Here is a 26,163-nt window from a genome sequence, read left to right on the forward strand (position 1 = left end):
TCATGCTGGTGAGGGCAGGAACAGGGAGATAGGGGATTTAGATTTGAATGTGTGGCTGAGGAGCTGGTGCAGGGGGCAGGGAGTTAGATTCTTTGACCACTGGGATCTGTTTTGGGGTAAGGGTGAATTTTACAAAAGGGAAAGGTTGCACCTCAACAGGCGGGGGACCAGCATTCTGGCAGGCAGGTTTGCCACTGCTACACGGGTGGGTTTAAACCAAATAGTGGGGGGGGGGGGGGGGGGGGGGGGAGGGATGACACATGGGATAGACAAGGATGGAGTTAAAGGGAAAGAGAGTATAGAAAAAGTTAAGAAAGACCCCAGAATTAATGGGACAGAAAGCTCATAAAGGGATAGGATAGAATGGTCGTGTAATAGGAATCGATGTGAAAGGTGAGGTGAGTAATGGATTAAAAGTATATATGAATGCATGAAGTATAAGAAGTAAAGTGAATGAGCTTGAGGCTCAGTTAGCGATTGGTAGATATGACTTTGTGGGGATTACAGAGACATGGCTGCAGGAGGATCGGGATTGGAAACTGAATATTCAGGGTTATACATACTATAGAAAGGACAGGCAGGTGGGCAGAGGAGGTAGGGTAGCTCACCTGGGTGTCCTTGTACACCAGTCACTGAAAGTAAGCGTGCAGGTACAGCAGGCAGTGAAGAAAGCTAATGGCATGTTGGCCTTCATAACGAGAGGATTTGAGTATAGGAGAAAGGAGGTCCTTCTGCAGTTGTATAGGGCCCTGGTGAGACCACATCTGGAGTATTGTGTGCAGTTTTGGTCTCCTAATTTGAGGAAGGACATCCTTGTAATTGAGGCAGTGCAGCGTAGGTTCATGAGGTTAATCCCCGGGATGGCGGGACTGTCATATGAAGAAAGATTCAAAAGACTAGGCTTGTATTCACTGGAGTTTAGAAGGATGAGAGGGGATCTTATAGAGACGTATCAAATTATAAAAAGACTGGACAAACTAGATGCAGGAAAAATGTTCCCAATGTTGGGGGAGTGCAGAACCAGGGGCCACAGTCTAAGAATAAAGGGGAGGCCATTTAAAACTGAGGTGAGAAGAAACTTTTTCACCCAGAGAGTTGTGAATTTGTGGAATTCTCTGCCACAGAAGGCAGTGGAGGTCAATTCACTGGATGAATTTAAAACAGAGCTCTAGGGGCTAGTGCAATCAAGCGATATGGGGAGAAGGCAGGCACACGTTACTGATTGTGAATGATCAGCCATGATCACAATGAATGGCGGTGCTGGCTCAAAGGGCCAAATGGCCTCCTCCTGCACCTATTTTCTATGTTTGTATGTTTCTAACTTCGGTCCTCATGTTGATAAACAGCAATAAAAGTTTCCCAAGGTGATGGAAAGACTGGAGGAAAGACTAGCTGCTGAGAGCTCTCTCATACCAGCATTAAGGAGACATTTAAGCACACCTGAGCAATTACAAACACCAGTGAAGCCATGTGGCCCAAACATTATGGTGCCCTTAAATGGGGGGACTATGTATAAACACAGCTATAATTTCTACATGGTGAAACCAAAATGTTTTAAAATACCCTTTAATAAAATCTGACAATGTGCACTTTTACCGCATGTGATTTTTTTCTATTACAAATATCAAATCGTGGAGTACGGAGGCAAATAAATAAATGATGGGTCTTTGTCCCAAACATTATGGAGGGCACTGTACTATTTTGATCAATGGGTACACCGTTCCAACCAAGTGGAGATACTTCCAGCTAACGAAGCAGTTTAAATAGTTATCATTTTGAATGAAGCTTATTTAATTATGAGTAATTTCTACAGAGAAATCAATATCATGCACAAAGAATTTCGAAAGACAAGTACAATACAATATGAGGAAAGCGTACCAAAGACCTGCTGACGAAAAGTTGTCCATCGAGGCCAGAGGAAGAAGAGTGGATTCTGTGTCTTTTCTCTTAACTCCTGATCATTTTCTCTGTCTTCTAACATTTATAGGTTTTTACACAAGATGGCATCATCTGTGATGTTTTGCCACTATATTGACCAGGCCAAGTGGATGGCATGACTAGATTAACTCAATGTGGGCCTAATCGCTATCTTGATAAGGTTACTGTGGACCTTATGGTATATATTTTTATCAGTTCTTGGAACAAGAGGGACATCATCTTAAGATCGTCATGGTCAATAGTATTTTTCTTGATAATGACACAATGATGGGCAAAGTGTACTGGTCGGAAGCTTTTCTCAACTGAAAATAAACCTTTTTAACTTAGGTCGACTTTTGCTGCCATGTTGGAAAACTGAGGCCAGCAATAAGCCTGCTTGGCCTGGATGGTGAATATCTATCACAGAGGGGATGGTCTTTGTAAACTTCGGTTAAGGCACGTTGTTGGAGGGGGCAGCAGAGAGAGATTTCTGCTGCATTTGTGGAACTGAACTGGATGTACTGGAAGTAATTCAAGTCTTGGAGCTATGAATTCCTATAGTTGTGTTGCCATGTCGCAGAGGAAGAGCATGTGTAGACCGAGCTATAAAACACAAGCATTGAGGTCATGCTCCAGGTGTGCAATAACAATGGGGGAAACAGCCATACCTGTAACAAGTCAAAAAGATGCAACCTGGACCCAAGGAGCAAACTCACCGCAAGACCTGTAAAGCTGTTTGAAGTGGATCTAGAGATTATTAATTCAGTATCTAGTGCTGGAGGTCTCTCTCAGTACAAAACCACAGCAAATTTTCAGATGTCACTTGGGTGGAGTAAAGAAACTGTATTATGTACAGCCTCACACACTCTGGGACATCATAAAATATTTCATAGCCACTTTATAGACACAGTTTCACAGGAAAACACAACCAGTTTGTACATAACGCATATTAACACTGCACTGATGAATATGTCTGAATTCTGAGCTGATACATGCTTAAACCGATGACCTCCTGAAGGCTACTTAGACCAAGATGTTAATTGAAGCTGCAGAGTAGCTTGAATTAGAAGATCTATGATGGCTTTGAGGACTATGGGCTGGACATAACTGGACATACCAAACCTGTGCCTAATATGGAGGTGGTTGACACCAGCTGTCATAATTGTGATGTGTATTGTGATGAAGGGAGAAAGAAGTGTTCTTTCATCATGTATGAGCCAATTTTGAGCATCACCATCACTAAACCCAATGATAAGGGAGATTAAGCTGGAGCACTGGAAAGTAAAGGTTCATCCTTGACATCACTGAACTTGGCAGCAACCAGTGCTTGGGTCCGAGCAAAGGTGGATTAATGCTAGCCCATTGTCAATTGTCTGAGTACCCTGTAATCTGAGTTATGATTTTAGTTCATTGTCACATATATCGGGGTACAGTGAATAGCATAAAGAGTCCAGCATAACTTATTCCATTGGAAGATTGGGTAGCATTGCTTTATTTTTTGTTGCTCCTCCCACCCCCTGCCCTCCCCACACTATCTATCTTTAATCTGAGCCCCAGCTGTTGCAATGAGGGGGGACTTGATTGAAACTTACCGTATAGTGAAAGGCCTAGGTAGAGTGGATGTGGAGAGGATGTTTCCACTTGTGTGAGAGTCTATGAACAGAGGCCGTAGCCTCAGAATAAAAGGACATACCTTTAGAAAAGAGATGAGGAGGAATTTCTTTTGTCAGAGGGTAGTGAATCTGTGGAATTCGTTGCCAAATCATGGATATTTTTAAGGTGGAGATTGACAGATTCTTGATTAGAAAGGGTGTCAGGGGTTTGGGAGAGAAGGCAGGAGAATGGGGTTGAGAGGGAAAGATAGACCAGCCATGGTTGAATGGTGGAGTAGGCTTGATGGGCCGAATGGTCTAATTCTGCTCCTAGAACTTAAGAATTAATGAACCACTGCCAAATAGTTACTCTAGTCCGCCACTGTGCAAGCGGTGACGTCTGGTTCCCATAGTTAAATAGCTTCAGCTAAGAATGCAGAGGGTGGGGAAATCTCTGGGGAGTCGAAATAAAATGCTTGCTGTTGATGGTGGAAGGGCCGGTTGACACTCTGCCAGAACTGTGCTTGTCAGGAGAAAAGCCTCAGGATTTAGAGCTCACCATAGAGGGGTCTGGACCCTGTGTAAAAGCCCCCACACACAAACACTCGAAGGCTGCATTGTTCAAAGAGGCCACATGAGTGGTATTGATGGTTTTTTACGTTGAATGTATTAACTTGACAACATTACAAATGTACAGACCACCTGACAACACCATGAATGTGCACGCTGAATGACAGGAGCGCGAGTAAAAACCATGTTTTATTTTCTATTTCTTGGATACATATTTTTTTTCCATGAATAAAGTTATTTTATTTTTTAAAACTGCCCTTTGTTCCCTGGAACTCACCATCCTGGTTGCTATGGCAATAAGCAAGTATGGCCGGCTTGCTATATATTACCATATCAATCCTGCCCAATGAAAAGCAGTTTAAAAAAAAAAGAAAGAAAATAAGAGCTGGCATTTCAGTCCTGCTCCTTGTCAAGAGAAAGAAAAGAAGCAACTCCTTGTTTGCTTTATTAACTGTCCCATTCAGACAGTGCTGATTGCAGGGTTTTTTTTGTTTTTTTCTTCTTCCCCCCATCCTTCTCTGTTTAAAATACTCTAAACCCACCAGAAAGGGGGTGAGAGCCCAGGTAAAGCTCCCTTTTATTCCAGCACTGCCTGCTGCTCATTGGTTTGCTGACTCGCAAATGCCAGCGGTGCTTTGTTCTCCCTGTGAGGCTGAAAGGAATGTTTCGTGTGTGTTTTTTTTTCCTCTCTCTCTCTCTCTCTCTCTCTCTGTCTCTATGTGCAGCCACATTCACCAAAGCTCCTGGTGAAAGCACAGGGGAGGGCGGGAGGGGGATTAGAGAGGAGTGTTGTGGAGTGCTGATGCAAGCTGATGGGGAGCATGTATCAAGTGCTGGGGCCCTTTGCTCCGCCCCAACAGCGGAGGAGGCAAGAGAGGCGGCAGCAGCAGCAGCAGCAGCAGCCACCACCGAGGGGGCAAGGCTTTCACCCGGACCAGCGTCTGCACTCGCCCGCATCCAAGTTCTGCCGTGGGAGCCTTTCTAATCGGGAGGTGTTTTTTTTTCCCCTTCTTCCAAACTCATGGCCAATGGCACTTTCAGGTAGGGTCAGCTCTTTAACTTTCTATGTTTTTCCTTCTTGCTTTTTTTGCAAACTCTGAATGGGTGCGAGCGAAATGACAAAACGAAACTAACCGGCAAAAAAACACAACCTCAAACAACAGTAGTGTGGTTTGGGGGAAGAGACGGGAAAGGCGATCCACTGTCTGTCTGTCTGTCACCAATGTGTAACGACTTAAGGCAGAGAAAGTCACCAGTTTGTAGGTCTGTTGAACTAGTCTAGCCCCTGTCAGCCTCTGTCAGCTGGAGATTGTGTGCTTCTCAGACTGTGTGTCCTTTGTTGTGTTCTCACCGCTCCCTTGAATCCAGGCGGTGTATCTTTCCCAAATACTAGAAACACACAGATTTGTCATTTTGCCGCTTCTTTATTTTTGCACTTTGCACCCTTGACAACCAACAAACCCAGGCGAGCTATTAAATGCACCGAGTTGCAACTCTTTGTCGCCCCTGACATAGATATCTGTCTTGCTTGTTTTTCGCTGTGCTTCAACTAGTTGGAAAAACTAAAAGATTCCCTTTCACTGAGGGATGGGAAATGAATCATCGGGCACCGCTCATTCAGATTTCAGATTTCCAGCAGTTCGTCAGTTCTGCTGCTGTTGCGACTTTTTAAACTCAGCTGATTTGGGCACCTCATCAGGTTGAGATTGCACCTCCAGCGAACGATGTTGGTGTGGGGGATAAGTTGGCGATTGGAAAGATGGAAAGGTATACGCGAGGGTAATATTTCCCATTTTTGTACTTCGCAATAACTTAATTAAAATTATTATCAGGAGACCCTTTGCCTCCTTCTGCAATGCTTTCCATTTAAATTAACTTTAAAAAAATTGAATATGATCCACCCTAAGGTGTTAGGATTCAGAACCTTCAGTAATGGATTTGTGCTAATGCCTAACAGTAAGGGATGGATGAAAACATGATAGTGCAACTCATAATTGGTTTTTTTTCACTCCGTAGGGTTACACATACTTTTTTCCTTATCCCAGGAACCAAATAAATATACTTTCATTTAAACAAAGAGTCAGTGTTTGCCACTTGTCTGTGGTTTGTAAGGTTTCTGACTTTCGAGGATTTCTAGAGTATAACACTTTACTTCTCATCTGTCGGAAGATCTCGGGAGCACTTATGTTTTAGTCTGCCACTACAGTCTCATGCCCTCTTCCAACTGAAGGTTTGCGTGAAATGTGTCATCTTTTGTCTCCATCAACAGCTTCAACACACCAAAACAACATACCTAAACCTTCCCCGAGTCTGACACAAAGTACCCAAGTAGTTCTCTAGGATTTTAAATCTTTGTGTATTTCCAAGTTAAAAAAAGTGTAGAATTATATATCATAATTTTGAGTATAACAGGATCGGGTTATCCGAAGATTGTTTTAATATCGTGAAATAAGTCTTATAAACTCTTCTCATATAATAGCTTCATAAAAAAACATTGCATAATCCCATGAGTGACAATTAGTTTTGTATCATAGTTTTATGGTTTTTATTTTGGTTGATAATCTGCTTCCGATGGATAAGGAGAGTCTTTTAATGATAATAAACAAATTTGTGCTCAGAATATTAACAATGAAACATGAGTTGACCGGGGCTGTCACTGTCCATCTGAGAAAATCCTTTATTTGTCCTGTTAAACCATACCTTGCTTTGGATTCTGGAATAGCATCAGATAATTTTTATCGTGTTATCCCCTCACTTTGCCTCATCTTCTTTCCACTGTTCCCTCTCTCAGATGGTGTTATCACACAAGTCATTTGAAGTCATTTCAATAATTACCCAACTGGGAATCAAATCCAAGACCTTCGGATTGGCACAATTGTTTTTCACCTGCTGGAATTTTGGAGCATTTTAAGCTCTTGCTTTGACTTATTTACAACACCATTGTTTCCCAGCTTAACCCTGTATATATTCAGCATTGTATATCTGGATACGCATGAAGTCCTTTTGCTTAGATACAAATAACATAATTGAAGCATGACCCCCCCTGCATTTAACACAAATAATTACTTTTGCCATTAATTCAGTTAAAACATTTCTTAAAACCACCCCTCCCTGCCCCCAAAAGTAATTTGTTACCAACTTTCAATTCATGTATCAAAGATTGGATTGCTACTCAAAAATCAAACAAGTTTCCCAACCTGTTCAATACAGTCGTCTGATTCTTTTTTCCATCGATTTCCACTCCTTCATTGAGCCGGTCGGTCCAAGCTGCTTTTGTCAGCTGTTGCTTTTGTCTGCTGTTGATTCTGGCAAGAGTGTGAAACAAAAAGTGCAAAGTGCCTGAGATTTCTCTCATTTTGTTTTTGCTTCAAGCTGAAATGATAACCTTGACTAAGGTATTGATCTGACCTCTCAGTCTTATTTTAAATTCTTAACTTCGATATGAAAAATTGGGAAATCTATTTCACAAGGTTGCAAAAAAATAGTGGAGAAAGAAGGTGAATTAGCCAGTCTTATTTCATCCGTCCAAGTGCATTTTAAGATTCTGTTTCCTGCATCCCTCTACCCTCCTCATTCCCAGTTGTGTCTCATTTAATAAAGAGAGGACTTTCTCCAATTTTAGTTCATGGTTTTTTTTTCCTTTGTGATGAAGCACTCAGCACAAAACCTAAACTTGTTTTTTGGATGTTTGAATCAGCATCTATTAGATTTATAGAAGGAAGCTTGATACTGCCTGTCGAAATAATGACCCTGTCTGTTACTGACATGATTTGGCTGTTTACTAAATCTTCGGAATGAAAGTTAGTCAGTAACCACTGACTGAATATTATTGAATGTTGTATTTTAAGGGAAGGTTCTGAACATGGACTAATTGTTCTTTTTTTTTATGGGAAGTTTTTATGTACATGGTAAAAATGCAAGAGGGAATATTCTGCAGTGAACATCATGCCGATTGTGGTTACTCTGCAAATTTGAGTGTAAAGTGTGTACTTTTGTGGAAGCATACAATGTACATGTTTACAGGGAATGTGTTTTGGGGAAACATGCAGTCTCTCTGTGGAAAATGTAGGTGTTTGTATATCTTTGCCTGTCAGGCACATGACTGCAGGAGTATGTGAGGCTGACTGAAATGAAGGGCTGACTACAGGAAGCACGGACTATAATAGCTGATGTTAGTGAGCATCATCATGCGAGGGTCAGACACTGCCCGTATGGGGAATGTGCACCGTAACACTGTAACAGGCCAGAGAAAACGGTCTCATCCACCAGCACCCAGATTTCACGCCTTCTTTCACACTTCAGACCTTGTATTGTAACGGGGTTCAGCAATGCACAAGGGTTTGACAACGATACGAGCACTCTTAGGAATGAACACGTTATTAGATTCTACCATGTTGCACATATGCTGAGGTATACCTGTATTTTGCAATACCTGATATGCGTACATTCATTTTACCTATCATGCTGAAATTCAGGAACTTAGATATAAGAAGCTTCCTCGACTAATTAATTCTATGTTGCTCTCATTCACCACTTAATCTAATCTAACCTTCTCCCTCGGCTTCTTCCTTGAGTTTTGTTTCGCTTCCCCGATCATTCCCTTCAATTTACCTGCTAAACATCGTCCTTTTCTCCACCCTCCTATCCCTTCCATTATTGACCCAGACTGCTTCATCGTGTGCAGAGTGCTCTAATGATGAGACAGGGAGTGGGTGAAAACAGAATCCACTTCATTTTCCTTAGATTTTTTTGTTGTTATTCCAGCATAAAGCACATGGTACCATTTATCCTTGTTATTAATCAGAGGTTAGACCTGGAAACAGTTGCCTATGTCTACGTATGCTGTTATCAATGCCTCCATCCATATTATTGTTTTAAACCTGATGTAGAAATTCTGATTTTGATCATTGTTAGTTGGTCTGCAGCATAATCCCAGTATAGTGTGTCACACTGACGCATGATAATGTTTACTCAGATCCTTTTCTCCCTGATATGCTCAGTACTTCTGTTAGACTACTGCAGACAAAATGCAGAACTTGCTGTTTAATGGTTTGCTTTTGTAGGCCAAGTCGAGGTTAGTGCTTTGACCTTCTACCATTGAAGCAGATCGCAACAATGTTATATAAATTTCTATTCAAGTCTTGCTTCTCCCCTCAATTTTGGGGTAAAGTTCCACAAATGTAGTTTGTGGGTCTCAACCATAGCACTTTCATCAGAAGGTTGGGGGGCAATCCTACCACAAGATTCAAGCAAAACAGATTAGCCACACTGGAGGATGCCATCGTTTGGATGGGTCATCTCCTCTCCTCTCAATTGTATGTAAAATAACCGTTGATACTATTTACAATGAAGAACAGGAGATTTGGTTTAGTTTAGTTTCTAGGTGCAAGATGGAAACAAGCCCTTCGGCCCACAGAATTTACACAGACCATCAATCACCCATTCACACTAGTTCTATGTTTTCTCATCCACTCTCTACGCTAGGGGCAATTTACAGAGACCAATTAATCTGCAATCCTGCACGTGTTTGAAAAGTGGGAGTAAACTGGAGCACCTGGAGAAAACCCATGGGGTCACAGGGAAAATGTGCAAACTCCACACAGACAGCATCCGAGGTCAGGATCACACCTGGGTCTCTGGCGCTGTGAAGCAGTGGCTCTACCAGCTGTGCCACTGTGCCGCCCAATTCTCAGTGTTCAAAGCAAATATTTATTCCCGAGTGGCCACAGTAATATATTTTAATTTCCTGTTATGGCCAATTTGGCTGCTACTAATATTAGTATGCAGCAAATACTATTCTTCAAATGGGGTTAATGGGCTGAAAAGCATGTTGGCCTGTCTGGAGATTATGAACTCTGTTTTCTCAACAAAAAAAAGTCTGGATGCTAACAAAGAGTTGATGAGAAAGTGAGATAACACATAACTGGTGTGAATGGGTGATTGATGGTCAGTGTGGAGTCTGTGGGCTGGAGGGCCTGATTCCATGCTATACCTATAAACCAAACTAAAATAAATCTCCCGTTCTTCATTGTAAATAGTAGCAACATTTATTTCACATACATCCGCTTTCTTAACAGATCTGTTTTAAACATTTTTTTGCCTCTGATGTCGCAGAAGAAATGCTCATCCATATTATCTAAGGGAGGATTGTCTACATTGTATGTCTCCTGGACTGGCCAAAGGAAATGCTTTGCTTGAGGTCCACTTCTAATGTTTAATTTAGTGTTTTTATTAAAGTGTATATATCACATGTCATGGACACTAATAAGACGTGAGGTATTAATGAATAATTTAATTTGCACTTCTATAAGTGAAGCAATTGCGCTGAGAACAGTCCTTTCTAAACACCATCATTCAACGGGAAAATAAGTAGTACATACAATTACATACAAGTACATACAACTAACTGCCCATTGACAGGAATTGAGGAAGAAACTGATTATCCTGCTCCAATCTAGAATCCCAAAGCGAATCAAATTGTTTCCTCCCCTGCCACCAAGTGCAATGTAGAAGAACAAATTGTCTTTACTGCGTATTGCTAACTCTAAAAACAAGGCATGAAGGGTTAGACATTTGTTTTGTGGTCACCTCCCTTAAATGCATATGGCCAGATTAGTATGCATTGAATTCATTGGAACTGAAAGCAGAGTGCAACTTCCATTTACTTCTTTGATGTTGAAGTGATAAAGACCAAATCCGTGCCTCTCATTTCAGTTTGAGAGTTTAAAAAGCTGTCATTTAAAAAAAATCTTGAAACTGTACTTTAAACAAATTAATAAAATATCAATTTATTTCTAAACAATGCATAAAATCATTCATCTGATCATTGTTCCTGGAAAAAACGACCCTCTGCATAAGTGGCCCTCATTTTGATCACTTTAAAATTATTACAGACATCTTAAGGCAGCAGGTTACATCACATGATGTGAATTTCAAAAATAATTCTTGCATTTCAAAGTGTCTTTGCTGATCTTGTGTTGCCCCACAACACTTGCAACCATTGAAGCATTCTTGCAATGTGGTAATTTGGATCATATTCTCACAAAGTCCCACAAGAGATAATGGCCCGATCATTTGTATTAATCAAAATTATGCTGGTGGAGGAATAATCTTAGGGCAGATCACTGGGGAATGTGGTTGCTCATTGTCAAGAATAATCATGGTATCCATTACATCTATTGGAGACTTGGCCACAAACGTGGTTTAATGGCTGCACCAGTGATTGCTCTCAGAGTACTGCACTCCTTTCTTTTTTAGATAGAATGTGGAAACAGGCTGTTCGGCCCACCGAGTCCACACCGACCAGCGATCCCCACACACTAACACTATCCTACACACACTAGGGTTAATTTACAATTTTACTGAAGCCAATTAACCTACAAAACTGTACGTCTGTGGAGTGTGGGAGGAAACTGGAAGACCCTGAGAAAACCCACACAGGTCACGGGGATAATGTACAAACTCCTTACAGACAGCACCCATGGTCAGGATCGAACCCGGGTCTCTAGCGCTGTTGGACAGCAACTCTGCCATCCTGGTGCCATCATAAGTGTATGATAGCTATCATAGATCAGCTATCACAAGTGCCAGAATTCTCAAGATACAAGGACAGAATTGTATCTGTGTTCATTCGAAGTGGATTTTTTTTTTGTTGGATGTTGTGATTGTATCAGCTAAATTGTAGCAGTTGGCAGCTCTTCGAAGTATTGAGGAAGAAATGAGTAAGCTGCTATTGGCGCGCATATAAACCTGTCAACTTTGCCAGATGGCTTAGGAAGTGTAAAGTTTGTTGTGCCATTCACCCAAATAAAGAACCAGGTCTTGGGTACATTCCCTGAGAGGTGTCATGTTATCAGGTTTTAGCTGAGTGTAGATATATTTCAAAAGATTGTGGGAAAGCAAAGGAAAATCAAACAGGGCCCCCTCTTCTCGCAACCATTTGTTGACATCTGCAGGTTCTATGCAAATAGCCTATGCTGCATTTGAACAAGGTTGTGATTATTCAGTTCAGTTTAATTTATTGTTATGTGTACCGAGGTACAGTGAAAAGCTTTTGTTGGGTGCTAACCAGTCGTCGGAAAGAAAATACATGAAGAAAGTTCTATCGTAATGTGTGATTACAATCGAGCCATTCACAGTGTACAGATAGATACATGATCAAGTGAAAAGTAAAATTTTTGTGAAATTAAGTTTCAATCATAATTTCATGCAAGCTTCTGAAATAAGTAGATAATCCACAATGTAGAACCTTAAATCAAAAAACTCCCCTTTGCATTGCTCCACAGGTAAAACAGGAATGCAGTATGTGGGCAATCTGCCAATGCCAACCAATGTATCTTCCTGATCTAGTTACATTTGCCTACAAGTGGCCCATATTCCTCTCAATCCTTCCTATCCACGAACCTGTTCAAATGTTTTTCAAACATTATATTTGTTCCCAGCTTTACCACGTCTTCTGGCAGCTCGTTCCATATACTAGCCAGCCTCTTCTTATTGCCCTTTGTCACTTCATACATTTTTTGGCTGATTTTTCTATATGTTTGGACCTTTTGGGTACCTTACAAGAAAATATATCTTCCAATTTCATCATCAGAACATAAATATCATATTTTGTATCTGTAGAGTTTTTTTAATAGTATTTTACAATACATTTGAATGTTAGAGTTAACTAGCAGCTTACTAGCTGGAGCTCATATAAACCAGGTAATCTGACGTAACTATCCACTAATTTCTGATTCAGCATTTAATATTTTACAGTCCATGATTTTCTCCATGTTAGTTTGTGACTTGGAAAATATTTTACATTTACAATGAGAATTTTAAAAATTCATAGTAAGTGTAATAATAATTGCATTGGACTTGCATCGCCACCATAAATTCACCTGACACACCATCTTGTCTTCAACATATATCACCGGTCTTTCATTAACCTTGAATCAAATTCCTGGGATTGTCTCCCAACAACAATGTTAGGGCTGCAAGGGCCATGTAGCGGTTAGTACTGCTGCTGCCTTGCAGCTCTAGGGACTTGAATGAGATCCTGCCTGCCAGTCCTGCCAGTCCTGCCTGCGAGGAGTTTGCATGTTCTCCTTGTGATTCCATTAGTCTCTGCCGGATGCTCCAGTTCTCTCCCCAGGTTACAAAGGTACATTAGTGGGTTAATTGGTGGATTAAGTTGACATTTATTGCAAGTAAGTGGCAAAAGAATCAAAGGCGAGTGAGATGAGCAGATGAAAAAGAATAGGTTGCAGGACTATTGGGAAATACGTAAAGCAGGAATGGGATTTAAGGGATTTCTTCGACTGGAAATTGGCATTAGTCCTCTTCCTGTGTTACCATAAGCTTGCAAACCTTATGGATTACATTGGTTCAAGAAAAAAACTTGACCACTATCTTCCAAGCATTTCCCATATCTAGATGGTGATCTTTTTCAACTTCTTAACAAAGCAAAAACTGCAGATATTTGAGCTTGCCTGGCATGTGGAAAATCCATCGGAAAGAATTCTTGAGCCACCCACCACAACCTGTTAATGGAGGGAAGAACTTAGAGCATTGCAAAGACCAAAACCTTGCTGAAATCATCTTCAAGGGGATTAGAATTATGTACCAACTAGAGAAAAAGTGAAATGTGTCTCATTAAAGAGCAAAGAGGTTCTTCTACAGTTGTACCGGGCCCTGGTGAGACCGCACCTGGAGTACTGTGTGCAGTTTTGGTCTCCAAATTTGAGGAAGGATATTCTTGCTATTGAGGGCGTGCAGCGTAGGTTCACTAGGTTAATTCCCGGAATGGCAGGACTGTCGTATGTTGAAAGGCTGGAGCAATTAGGCTTGTAAACACTGGAATTTAGAAGAATGAAGGGGGATCTTATTGAAACATATAAGATAATTAGGGGATTGGACACATTAGAGGCAGGAAACATGTTCCCAATGTTGGGGGAGTCCAGAACAAGGGGCCACAGTTTAAGAATAAGGGGTAGGCCATTTAGAACGGAGATGAGGAAGAACTTTTTCAGTCCGAGAGTGGTGAAGGTGTGGTATTCTCTGCCTCAGAAGGCAGTGGAGGCCAGTTCGTTGGATGCTTTCAAGAGAGAGCTGGATAGAGCTCTTAAGGATAGCGGAGTGAGGGTGTTTGGGGAGAAGGCAGGAACGGGGTACTGATTGAGAGTGATCAACCATGATCGCATTGAATGGCGGTGCTGGCTCGAAGGGCTGAATGGCCTACTCCTGCACCTATTGTCTATTGTCTATTGTAATATGTTTGATAATCAGGAATGCAAATACCAATGAAACTGCATTCAATAATTCAACTGAAATTGGTAATAATAAATCGAGGTTCTGAAATGAATCCATTGGATTATAAAAGTAGGAGATGTAACGTGGATATACTGAAAAAGAAGGGAATGTAAAAGTAGGGAGCTGTAGACTTGCTCGCCTGATATCAGTCATTAGAAATATACTGGGGATTAATTATTAAGCAAGTGGTAATACAGCACTTGGGAAATCATAATATGATTAGGCAGAGTCAATGCGACTTTATTAAAGAGAAATCGTGCTTGTCAAATTTAATAATTATTTTGTGGGTATAACTGCAGAAGATCAGGTAAAGGAGAAACGGTTGTTGCAATATAGCTGGAATTTTGATAAGTTGTCACAGTGAAGACTTACAAGGACCTAAAACAGAGACTATTTACATGTTGGCTATGACAAAGATCAGTGCTGGGGTCTTAGCTAATTGCAATCCATATAATAACTTAGAATAAGAGACCAAATGCAATGCATTCAATTTTACTGATGATAAGTGGGAAAGTAAGTTATGTAGGGAAGGCAAAGATATGAAGACTGACTCCAAATGTGGGCAAGAGCTTAACAGATCTAATGAAATATAGGCCAATGTGGGTTTATTCTCTTTAGGTGAATAAATAGTAAAACAGGGTATTTTTAAATAGGGAAAAAAACATGAAATGTTGGTGTTGAAAGGAACTTGTGTTTTCTTGTACGTGAAACATGTTAATGTGCACGCAAATAAGAAGACATGGTATGGTGTATATTAATGCAAAGTTTTAGGTATAAAAGGAAACGTAATGGTTTTTTCTTGAAGTGTTTAGGGCTTTGGAACAATTTGATATAATTTTGGTGTCTTTCGAAGTCTAAGACCTTCTTCTTTTAAGGTAGAACATATTTTTGCTTTGGGATAGATTAAATAGTAAGATTTGATATTCTCTGGTTTAAAAGAATGAAAGGTGATCTCATTGAAATATACCCAGATTCTGATGGGGTTTCATTGGGGCTTTTCTCTCTGGGTTGCCACTCTAGAGTGAAGGCCAAACTCTCAAAAAAGGGATAACTATTTGAGGTGAAGTGCAAGTTCTTCCCGTAGAGGGGTAGAGAGCGGCACAGTTGGTGCAGCAGTAGAGTTGCTGCCTTACAGCGCCAGAGACCGGGTTCAATGCCGACTATGGGTGCTGTCTGTACAGAGTTTGTACATTCTCCCTGGGTTTTCCTGAGATCTTCGATTTCCTCCCACACTCCAAAGACGTACAGGTTTGAAGGTTAATTGGCTTGGTACAAATGTAAATTGTCCCTAGTGTGTGTATGATGGTGTTTATGTGTGGGAATCGCTGGTCGGTGCGGGCTGAAGGGCCTGTTTCCACGCTGTATCTCTAAACTAAATTAAGAGGACTTAGACCTTTGAAATTCTTCACTGCAAAAAAATTGTAGATTTCCAATCATTGTTCATATTCATGTTTGAGATTAATGGATTTTTTGGATTTTGCGGAAGTTGAGGTTTCTGGGAAACTGATATGATCAAGGCTTAACCATGTTCTTATTGAGTAGTGGGGGGGGGGGGGGGGGGGGAGGGGGGAGGGGGGAGGGGGGAGCTTTATGCTCCATCACTGCATTCACTTTCTTTTATATTCTGTTTCTTTTGTTGGTGATCGTGTAATATGCCTTAACAATTTGTGATTTAATTTTTATAATTTCTTTGCTTCCTTGATCTTCTGACCTGAAGGAATTTGTTACAGGGAGAGCCTACACTTGGGTAGCTCAGGTAAATGCTCTTTCTTTGTCGATGAACTTGGACAGGTGGTCTACTCATTTTTGGTTTATCTTGCACTTTAACTCAAATGCCATCTACACATGTCCACTTTATATCAGAGATCTTTGTATAACAATAGTGGGAAACCTGACTTTATTCTCTTTGCCTCTTGAGTGTAATCAATGACACCCCAAACGAGTTCAAATTGTTTAACATAGATAGTGATTCATACCGGGACTCGAACATTTTGAGTGGCTCAAGCAGCAAGAAGTTTGTGGTGCTGGCATCAAAGATCTCTCAATAATATTAGAAATCTTTCAAGCGAGTTGTTGATGTTTAATTTAGAGATACATCATGGAAACAGACCCTTTGGCCCACTGAGTCCATGCCGTTCATTGAACGCCTGTTCAAACTAGTTCTACATCATCTCTCTTTTTCATCCACTCTCTACACACTTGGGCAAGTTTATAGAGGCAATTAATCATTGCATTGCCCTAAACAGTTCAAGAAAAATTCCATTATATTTCCTTGTATGCCAAATGATATACACTGTACCATTTGTTTTCTTATTTGCGTGCATGTTTCATGTACAAGAAAATACAAGTTCCTTTCAACGCCAACATTTAAGGTTCTTTCCCCTCATTTAAAAATACCCTACTTTACTATTTATTTACCTAAAGAGAATAATTGCCTACAAACCTGCACGCATTTGGGATGTGGGAGGAAGCCCATGTGGTCATGTGTGCAAACTCCACACAGACAGCACCCAAGAATTGGGATCAAGCCTGGATCTCTGGTGCAGTGAGACATCAGACTTTACCAGCTGTGCACTGTGCCGTCTGGGGTTCCACTCTACCATTGATTTTCCTTTCTTATGGCAAGTATTGTCACACTCAGCTGATACTTGATCGAGTGCCAGCTTTCCCTTTGTTCATATCAAGCCTTTGGGGAACCAGCGCACAGGTAAAAAAAAAATGTTTATGTCCAGGTTCAAGAATTAAAATGATGTATCAGGACGAAAAATCAATTAACCCCAATTAATGGGAAAAGAACAGAGTGAATGTTAACTTACAAACCCTTGCCCACAGCTGAAAAAGGCCCGAACAACAGTGATGTTCTTTCAAAAATCCTGGATATAGACAATTTCAGTGGATGCTTGAAAGAGCTCAACCCTAATTGAGCACACAGTCCAGCTGAGTTTCAAATAACTCATATATTCAGCAACTAATTAAGTTGTAACTTTAACTGTCTAACAACCACTGCAAGTCACAATACAACTGCTGGCACTGAAATAAGGGGATTGTATTAATGATAATGCGATCTTGATTAAAAAAGAGCATGGTTTATCATTTACGTAGTGTAAATTACGGGTGCTGCTATAACTATAAATCATGTCATTAATGAAAGGGACACAGCCAAGGCCGTGGGGAAGAGGACTAACAAGCAGAGAGAGAGAGAGCATTTGGAAAGGCTGTCAGGGTTTAGCCGTGATATGGGAACAGAACAGAGCTGAGTTATTGCAGGGATGCAGCTGCAAAGTACTGTTGCAACCTGTAATGTTGTGGACCAGGATCCCGAGGCAGTGATGGAAAGATAACAAGACTGAAAATGAGATGGGATTAGAAAATGGAGAATAGTCTAGAGATGAGATGGAGAGCACTGCTGGTGGTGAGTGACAGGACACGACTTTCTGGTTGCAAAACACTGACAGATAAACCCCAAAATAGAAAAAGGTATCAAAATAATGAAAGAAGGATTGAAGGCTGCGAAGCAAAGAGGGTGATGGGAAACAATAAAAAAGACTGTGGATTGACTGGCAGGTTGGAGAAAGCAATATTGCCCTTATTTGAACATTAACTGATAAGACTTAATCCGTCAGAGTAATTGCACACCGAGGCAGAGAGTTGTAGAGTCATATGGCACAGAAACGGGCCCATTGCCCCAACTTTGAAAATGGCACCCAAATCTGGCGACTCATGGATATTGTCTCAGACTATTTCTATACACTCTGTACTTAATCTAGGATTGTACTTATGTAGAGCAATACTTTGCTGAACTGTGCGCAAAAAAATAATTTCACTGTACTTGTGACAAGAAAGAACCATTGACCATTGACTCGACCACGCTGACCAAGATCCCTATCTACGCTAGTCCCACTTGCTCGTTTGACTCCTATCCCTTTCAACCTTTCCTATCCACTTACCTATCCAAGTGTGTTTTAAATGCTGTAATAATATCTGCCTCAACTACCTCCTCTGGCAGCTCATTCTATATACCCACTACTCCCTGAATACTTTTCCTAAATCACAAGCCACCATTTCTTTTGTAAGCGTCCTTAATGGGCGACCATTTGCATACCCTTGGGTATGCAAGCAAAAAATGTCACTGTGATGTCACATGTGACTATAAAGTATTCAATTCAATCAATTCAAATGCCAAGCCCACTTATTTAAAAACATCTTTAAACCCAGATCGGTCCTGGAGGAGATGCAAACTCCGATACCAGATCGACACACTGGTGAAAACAGTGATCGCTGGGACTCTGAGTGAGGAAAACTCTTTGACCTTCAAGCCCAACCCGGGCAACCTGATCAACAATTTCCTTAGCTAAGCTGTTGATTGTTCTTCTTAATATCTTCTTTCCTGACCCAGCATCAGTACCCATCTATTCTTCCGTAGAGCCCAAATAAGGGGCAATATTGCTTTCTCCAACCTGCCAGTCAATCCACAGTCTTTTTATATTCACCATATAAATGTAAATCGTTATACAGTTGTGAGAGTAATTGAAGCACCGAGACTCGGACTCACTATGGACTGATACTGGCCCAAATTGTTCAGGAGAAAGTAATTTGATATTGGGCCCTCAGAGAGAGAGGGATAGCTGTCTCTATTTAGATTTTAAGTGCTTTCAAAATGGAAGCAGCCCTATTTTGGAGAAATCTGACAGAACAGATTCATGGTGTCATTTTTGTTGAAGGAAACCGACCATTCTTGTCCAGTACAAAAAGATCAAAGGAGCTACATCAAAGGGACATCTTGTTAAATGGATGTGTGAAATCTGAACTGGCTATTCTTCTCTTGTGTCATCAATTATTTGCAGTAGAAACATTTTCTATCATCCTATTTGTTTTCTCCATTTCTGACATTCAACAATGGATTCTGAGTGCAATCATATCTGAGCTGTTGTAAGGCAAAGGAGACATGCTTTATTTGCTGAGAGGCATAGTGTAGATTGACTATTCGAAAGGTCAAACTGAGCAACCTTGGCTAAATAGGCATAAAACCGTTTAAATTACTAATAGATCCCAGAGATTCCACGGTTTATTAATTGCTGGGCTGCCGAATTGATGACGCACAGTTCAGTGTGGCAGTATTTTCATTTGAGTCCTGAGACTTTACTTCTCTGCATAACTATAGGATAATGAGAATCCCAGGATCTTGTCTTCGTGGTTGCCGCAGTCAAATTTTAAATTACTCTTGCTTTTCAGTAGCTGCTCTTCGCAGCCATTGCTTCAGGGCATGGGAACAGTTACTGGAGACAAATTATCTTTCAGCTGAACGAGGATGGAGCTTATGAAACCTGATGGAAGCAACCTTGGCTAAGTAGGAATAAAACTGTTTAAATTACTTCTAGATCCCAGAGAAGAAGGCATTTCAGAAGGCAGGCTATTCAACCCAACAAAGCCCGCCCCTTAACCCTCAGATGGTACCTTTAGAGACATTCAAATGACAAATTCAATGAATTATTCCAAACTATTAGCACTTTCTGAATGCAATAAGAGGTGATTACTTATTTATTAATTATTTTGATCAGTACTTTTCAGTGGTGCAGCCAATTGAACTATTGCCACAGCAACAGGGACCAGAGTTCATCTTGACGGGCGGCATGGTGGGGCAGCGGCAGAGTTGCTGCCTTATAGCACTTGCGGCACCAGAGACCCAGGTGCGATCCTGACTAAGGGCGCCGTCTGTACGGAGTTTGTACATTCTCCCCGTGACCACGTGGGTTTTCTCCGAGATCTTCGGTTTCCTTCCACACTCCATAGACGTACAGGCTTGTAGGTTAATTAGCTTGGTATAAGTATAAACAGTCCCTTGTGTGTAGGGTAGCGTTAATGTGCGGGGATCGCTGGTCGGCGCGGACTCGGTGGGCCGAAGGGCCTGTTTCCATGCTTTATCTCTAAACTAAACTAAACCTCCATTGCTGTCGGTGTAGAGTTTGCATATTCTACCTATGACTGCACATATTTCCTCTTTTGTTCCAGTTTCCCCCACATCCCAAAAGATGCATAGGTTTAGTTTAGAGATTCAGCGTGAAAAGAGGTCCTTTGGCCCATCGAGTCCCGCGATCACCCTGGACACTAGCACTATCCAACACGCAAGGAACAATTTGCAATCATTACCAAAGCCTATTAACCTACAAACCTGTATGTCTTTGGAGTGTGGGAGGAAACCAGAGCACCCAGAGAAAACACATGCGGTCATATGGAGAACGTAGAATCTCCATACAGACAGCACCCGTAGTCAGGATCGAACCCAGATCAATGGCTCTGTCAGATAGCAACTGCACCGCTGCGCTCTGTGCCGCTCAGGGTATTTGGTTCATCATTGATGATTGTAAATTGCCACGTGTGTAAGTGAGCAGCAGAACCTAGGGGAACCTGATGAAAATATGAGGAGAATTTTAAAAATAAATTAATTAATGACTCGTGTAAATGAATGGTTGATGGTCGGTGTAGACTTATAGACCAGTGGATATTTAAGGCAGAGGAGATAGATAGATTCTTGATTAGTATAGGTGTCAGAGGTTATGGGGAGAGTGCAGGAGAATGATGTTAGGAGGGAGAGATAGATCAGAATAGATTTGATGGGCCAAATGGCATAATTCTACTCCTATTCCTTATGACTTGGTGGGCTGAATGTGACCTGATTCTGTGCTGTAGTTCTCTGACTTTAGTTATCCTCCTGTTCTTTTCCAAGTTTTGTATTGCCTTCCTTCCCTTTCACCCACTGAAGCATCACTCAGCTCAATGGCTCTTTCTGCACCCTGCTCTCGGGTCTCTGTCAAACCTGCTGCAACCAGAAACGGGCAAATGAGCCAGCACTAATCCTCACCCTTTCGAGTCACAATGCAGTCTGATGTCGCTCGAACCTTTCCAGTCAGCTCTTCAGAGCTCAGGAGTACAATACGCACTTTGTACTCGCACAACAATGTACCACGTCACAGCACTGCCAGCTTCAGATTGCTGATCAGCACTGGCCTGGCAGTGTGCACTTTGCTGAGCGAGACACAGGCCTTCATGAGAGCACAAATGCCTCGTCTTTCGACAATCTCGTGCAATAATAACAACAATTTCTGTATCTGCTGCTTGTGTTCACATGCTCATTCAGTGGTTTTGTGTACAGCTTGCTGAGCACAGGATAATCTTCAGGTTGTCTCAAAAGTGTGAGACAGTGAGGCTCTCCTTACCGTGAGAGTGAGGCTTTCCTTACTGTTTTTACTTTATTTGAAAGTAATATGCAACTCATTCACCATCACTGGCTCAATTTTCTATAGGTTATTGTGGGAGAGCTGCCTCCCTTTAAGCTGTGGCAGTTGATGAAGAAGACTAGATGGCCAGCTCAGGGTTGCTCTGGATTCATCTTGGCCTTGTCTCTCATGTCATGAGAATAATTGAGAATAATATACAAGAAAGGCCCCTCCAAGGAACCATAAGTCACAGGAGCAGAATTAAGCCTTTTGGCCCATCGAGAATACTCCGCCATTCGATCATGGCTGATCGATTTTTCCCATTCAACCCCATTTTCCTGCCTTCATAGCTTCAGAAGCCCTCGCTAATCAAGAAATGCGATCACTGAGCTAGGGCATGTCCATTGCTTTCCTCGTTATAAGTTGATAAATACATTTTTCTGCAAGGCCAAAGGTTTTATATTGGCAAAGAAGACTATCATAATCCTAACTCTTTTCCATCATAAAACTGTTCAAATGTCACTTAGTCCTTTCCTCTCGGGTGGGAGTGAGAGCCTTATGGTTATAAAGTCTAATTTCTGTAATTCTGCATCCTGAGTGTTGGTTAAAAGACAAACTCATTTTAAGGTTGGGGAAAGAAGATAATTGTTTTTTTCTGTAGATTGGTCACTGCTGCAGAACCATAGCTGATCCACAGGTCAGTAAAAGCAACAATAAATGGCACCGCTTCCTTTTCATGACATCGGGATGTGTGCGATGGGCATGTAAAAGTTTCAAGTATTTTAGAATCTTATCAAGGTTTCCAGACCTTCTCTTCACAGCTGTGTTTTGAGAAGATCTTTAAAGCCAGATCTACTTTCTACTAAGAGAAGTGTCCCAACCCAAAACAAATTCTTGATTAGAACGGGCATCAAGGGTTATAGGGGAGAAGACAAGAAAATGGGATTAGGAGGCAGAGATCAGCCATGATTGAATGGCGGAGTAGACAATGGGCCGAATGGCCTAATTCTACTCCCATGACTTGTGAACTTGTGAAAAAGTCACCTGTCCTTCTTCTCCAGAGATGCTGGCTGACAAGCTGAGTTACTCCAGCACTTTGTATCTATCCACTCTCTACTAATTGGCAAGGCAGCCAAACCCTTTCAGAAGGGAATGACATAAGTCTTTTTGCAAACTAAATGTGCTACATTTGACTGGGACACAACATATCTAACCTACCAGAATTAGCCAGCAAAATTAGATTACGAATGTTTACACTGCAAATTTGGGGGATTAATGATGTCCTGCAGGGCTGGTGCAGTTGAATGATGACGAGCTCCTAAGGGTTGTTTTGTGAACAAAGAACATTCTGTGTGGTACTGTTACTCATAATCCTCAATTCATTACAGATGGATAGCTTGATGAGGGTTGTGAGCATGGAATGTACCAGTGAACTACTGCACAATTCTTCCCCAACATGAGACAATACCATCAGGAAATTAAGCAAGAAGGGGTTGAGGAGGCAAATAAATTGCCTGACAGCTTTGGGTATTGTTATCTTTGCCCTGTGATTAAGAACATCGAAGAACATAAGAAATAGGAGTATGTAGGAAGGAAATGCAGATGCTGGTTTAAACCAAAGATAGACACAAAAAGCTGGAGTAACTCAGCAGGACGGACGGACAGTATTTCTGGAGAGAAGGAATGGGTGACGTTTCGGGTTGAGAACCTTCTTCAGACTGATGAAAAGAAGAAGGGTCTCTCCCCAAAACGTCACCCCATTCCTTCTCTCCAGAGATGCTGCCTGTCCCGCTGCCTGTCCCACTGCGTTACACCAGCTTTTTGTGTCTATAAGAAATAGGAGCACAGATGGGCCATTCAGCCTATTTAATAACATTGTGGCTAGCCATTTACCTCAGTGCTTTTCTTTTGCTTCACCAATCTTATATCCTTTGATTCCCTTATTATTCAGATATCTATCTCTTAATGACTGAGACTTCACAACCCTTTTTAGTTTAGTTTAGAGATACAGCGTGGAAACAGACCCTTCGGCCCGCTGAATCCATGCTGACCAATGTTCTCCCATACACTAGTTCTCGCCCTACACACTAGGTACAATTTATTGAAGCCAATTAACCTACAAACCTGCACATCTTTGGAATATGGGAGGGAACCAGAGCACTCAGGTAAAAACCCAGGGAGAATGTACAAACCCAGGGAGAACGTACAAACTCCATACAGACAGCAACCGTGGTCAGATCGAACCCAGGTCTCTGGCACTGTAAGGCACTGTAAGGCACTGTAAGGCAGCAGCCCTGCCACTGGGCCACTGCTGTCGCCCCTGTGTCGCCCCTGTGCCTACCCTTTTGGGTAGAAAATTCCAAAGATTTACCAATCTCTAAATGAAGAACTTGCCTCTCATTTCAGTCCTCTATGTCAAGCCCTTATTTTGAGACATTGATTCTAGACCAACCTATCCAGGGAGAACATGAACTCTGCCTGCACTCTTCTTGTCAAGCTCCTTAAGAATTGTTATTCATCTAAATTCCAGAGAATTTAGACCAAGATTGCTTAATCAACGGTCAAAGAACACAATATAATCATGCCAGGAATAAACATATTGCACCACCTCTGGCACAAGTATATTCCACCTTGGGGTGCGAAAAGTAATATTGCAAGTGTGATCTCACTGCAACTGTAATATAACACCTTAGATTTAAATCCACTTGGACCAAATGTCAATGTACCATGTTTCCCTAATTACTTAGACATAAAGTGCTGGAGTAACTCAGGCAACATCTCTGGAGAAAAAGGATGGGTGATGTTTTGGATCGAAACCCTTCTTCAGACCCAACACGAAACATCACCCATCCTTTTTATGCAGAAATGCTGCCTGACCCGCTGAATTACTCCATCACTCTGTGTCTATCTTTGGTATAAACCAGCATGTGTAGTTCATTGTTTCTACATTTCCCCCCCAGTGCTTGTTAACTTTCAGTGGTTTGTGTACGTGTTCACCCAGGTCCCTCCATTTATCAAGGTTGAAGACCTCTTACTTTTCCATGTGTAGAAAGGAACTACAGATGCCGGTTGTACACTGAAGATAGACACAAAATACTGGAGTAACTCAGTGGGACCGGCAACATCTCTGGAGGGAAGGAATGGGTGACGTTTCTGGTTGAGACACTTCTTCGGACTGAGAGTCAGGGGAGAGGGAGTCTAGAGATATGGAAGGGTGAGGTGTTAAAATGACAGATCAAAGCAGATGTTAATAAAGAAATGTAGAATGGTACATTGTTAGCTGAGGGGAAGGCATACAATCAGTAAAATTAATCAGGAGAGTGTACCTAGTCGGAGAACTAGGTTGGGGGAGGGACGGCGAAAGAGAGAAAGCAAGGGTTACTTGAAGTTAGAGTTACTTTTCCATATTGTGTTCCATCTGCTGGGTCCTCATCCATTCTCTTAGCCTGTCCAAACCTCCTTGAAGGTTTAGAGGTTAGGTAAGGGGGAGGTGCAGCATGACCTGGGTGTCCTTGTACACCAGTCACTGAAAGTTGGCATGCAGGTGCAGCAGGCAATGAAGAAGGCTAATGGAATGTTGGCCTTCATAACAAAAGGATTTCAGTTTAGGAGTAAAGAGGTTCTGCAGTTGTATAGGGCCCTGGTAAGACCACATCTAGAGTATTGTGTACAGTTTTGGTCTCCTAATTTGGGGAAGGACATCCTTGTAATTGAGGCAGTGCAGCATGGGTTCACGAGATTGATCCCTGGGATGGCGGGACTGTCATATGAGGAAAGATTGAAAAGACTAGGCTTGTATTCACTGGAGTTTAGAAGGATGAGAGGGGATCTTATAGAAACATATAAAATTATAAAAGGACTGGACAAGCTAGATGCAGGAAAAATGTTCCCAATGTTGGGCGAGTCCAGAACCAGGGGCCACAGTCTTAGAATAAAGGGGAGGCCATTTAAAACTGAGGTGAGAAAAAACTTTTTCACCCAGAGAGTTGTGAATTTGTAGAATTCTCTGCCACAGAGGGCAGTGGAAGCCAAATCACTGGATGGATTTAAGAGAGAGTTGGATAGAGCTCATGGGGCTAGTGGAATCAAGGGATATGGGGAGAAGGCAGGCACGGGTTATTGATTGGGGACGATCAGCCATGATCACAATGAATGGCGGTGCTGGCTCGAAGAGTTGAATGGCCTCCTCCTGCACCTATTTTCTATGTTTCTATGTTTAGAATTAAACATCTTAAACATCTCAGTGTTGCAGCCAGTTTAACAAGATAGACAGCTTAACATTAAGGTAAAGTTAAAGCGTTTTCTCGCTGTTCTATGTGTCAACTAAGCCACTTAGCTTTATCTATGGAAATCAAAGTAAGCTGATGATCCCTGAAAGTTCTCTTTTACCACCTCCAGAAATCTCTGGATTGCGGATATTGGGAACATTATCTAAATGGACCATAGAACGATGCAGCACGCGGAACAGGTTCTTCAGACCTCTTCGTTCGTGCTGAACCCAATGTCAAATTAAGATAATGTTTTCTGCACGCACTTGCTGCTTATCTGTCTGTTCACAGCATATTCATGTGCCTATC

At 41.6% G+C, this 26,163-nt stretch overlaps 1 protein-coding gene across 3 annotated transcripts in view; it reads left to right on the plus strand.

The window, feature by feature from the left end:
- The first annotated feature begins 4,876 nt into the window (after positions 1-4,876).
- LOC144601647 (uncharacterized) overlaps positions 4,877-26,163 on the plus strand; it is an 84,372-nt gene continuing 63,085 nt past the window's right edge. For all 3 annotated transcript variants that reach the window (XM_078413879.1, XM_078413877.1, XM_078413878.1), the window contains exon 1: positions 4,877-5,120. In XM_078413879.1, the coding sequence (XP_078270005.1) occupies positions 5,101-5,120 (20 nt within the window). In that variant the 5' untranslated portion in view covers positions 4,877-5,100. The remainder of the gene's footprint in view (positions 5,121-26,163) is intronic.

Source organism: Rhinoraja longicauda, chromosome 17 (genome assembly GCF_053455715.1).
Source record: "Rhinoraja longicauda isolate Sanriku21f chromosome 17, sRhiLon1.1, whole genome shotgun sequence".
Classification (NCBI taxonomy): domain Eukaryota; kingdom Metazoa; phylum Chordata; class Chondrichthyes; order Rajiformes; family Arhynchobatidae; genus Rhinoraja; species Rhinoraja longicauda.